A 1500-nucleotide genomic window follows, 5' to 3' on the forward strand; every position below is an offset into this window, starting at 1 on the left:
AGGGCGCCATGGGCTTGTCCTCGTCCTGCCCCTCCATCAGGGCCTTCTCGCCAGGCAGGTACCAGGTAGAGTTGTGCTCTGCCATCAGGGAGTCCAGGTCGATGGTGCTCATGGCACCCTTGACACCCTCCGAGCAACAGCTGCCCAAGTCACTGTCCCCGTTCTGCCCTGCGCACTCCCCCTTTTTGCTCTTCAGCCCCAGGGGCTGGTCTTCCGAGATGCTGAACTGCTGCCGCTGGAGCTGGATCTGCGCCTGCAGGATCTCCAGCGGGTGGATCTCGTCCTGGGCCGAGGTGCTCGTGGGGGTCCGCACCTGCTCCATGCCTGGCGTGCCAGGGTGGGCGCCCGCCGTGGTGCTGAGCCCGTAGCTGTCGGGGGTCGAGGTAGACGTATTGAGGAGGCCGAGGGCCAGGGGCTTCTGTCCGTTGAGAAGTGCGTGCTCCCCCCGGGGCAGCTTGGGCGAGCCGCCCAGCAGCGGGCTGCGCGTGGGCTTGGAGACGGCATTGTCAGAGCTGGACGACACCTCGTCCTCGTTGCCGTAGCTGGTGCTGACCTCGTCGGGAAAGTCCACGTGCGGGGAACTGCCGTCCGACTTGGTCACGCTCTGAATGCCGCTGTCCAGCGAGGCCATGAGGTCGGGCTGCTCCCCCAGCAGCAGCTCACCGCCCTTGCCCCACGACGGCGAGGTCAGTGGCTTGTCGTGCGGGGTGCCCCCGCCGCGCTCGGCGCCCGCGGCCCCTGGCTGGCCCCCCGGTGGGCCCCCCGGCGGCGGCGGCCCCGGGCTGACGCCGGCGCCACCACCCTCCGCGGCCGAGAACTTGTCGAAGAAGGTGCCGGGGCTCACGTGCCCGCTGTCCCGTTTCCGGCGGCCCCGCCCCCGCCCGCCGCCCGCCTTCCCCTCGCTGCTGGCCGCCGGCTCCAGCGCGTAGCCAGGCGAGAGGCTGCTCTCGGCGGGCAGCAGTGGCGCAGGGCCCGCGGCCTTGGCAGCGCTGCCCCCGCCCGCCGGCGGCCCTGCCGGGAAGTAGTCAGGGGCTGCGGGTGGTGCATCGGGCTCGGCCTGGCTGAGCTTGCGCTTGGCCTCAGCCGGGCTCTTCTTGTTGAAGGTGACGTTGAGGTTGGGGGCGCCCAGGCTGGCGATCATGTTCTGGCAGGCAGTGGAGAGCGCAGCCAGGCAGCTCTGCCCGAAGACGTTGTCCTTAGTGGCTGGCTTGCTGAAGGAGCCCAGCGAGAGGGCACCCAGCTTGCTGGCGGTGGGCCGCGGTGGTGGCGGCGGTGGGAACTCGGGTGGCGGTGGTGGGTAGGCGCCCGGCGAGGCGCTGAGGGCGGGCGCCGCGCCGTGTGCCGCTGGCTGCCGTGCGGCCGCTGCAAAGGCAAAGCCGGGCTGCGCCGCGAAGTCGGCGGGGCCGCGGCGCTCCGCGGGGGCGCTGGGCAGCGCCACGCCGCCACCCGGCGACTGCAGCTGCGAGAGGCCGCCCATGGCCGGCGCGAAGGGCGGGTGGA

The 1500-nt window shown here is 72.3% G+C and overlaps 1 protein-coding gene across 1 annotated transcript in view; it reads right to left on the reverse strand.

Moving 5' to 3' along the window:
- Positions 1 to 1500, reverse strand: part of MN1 (MN1 proto-oncogene, transcriptional regulator) — a 42273-nt gene that overhangs the window by 38855 nt on the left and 1918 nt on the right. The window contains exon 2 of the mRNA XM_026071547.1: positions 1 to 1496. Coding sequence (XP_025927332.1) covers positions 1 to 1496 — 1496 coding nt within the window. The remainder of the gene's footprint in view (positions 1497 to 1500) is intronic.

Source organism: Apteryx rowi, unplaced genomic scaffold (assembly GCF_003343035.1).
Source record: "Apteryx rowi isolate R43461 unplaced genomic scaffold, aptRow1 scaffold_328, whole genome shotgun sequence".
In the NCBI taxonomy this organism is placed as follows: Eukaryota; Metazoa; Chordata; class Aves; order Apterygiformes; family Apterygidae; genus Apteryx; species Apteryx rowi.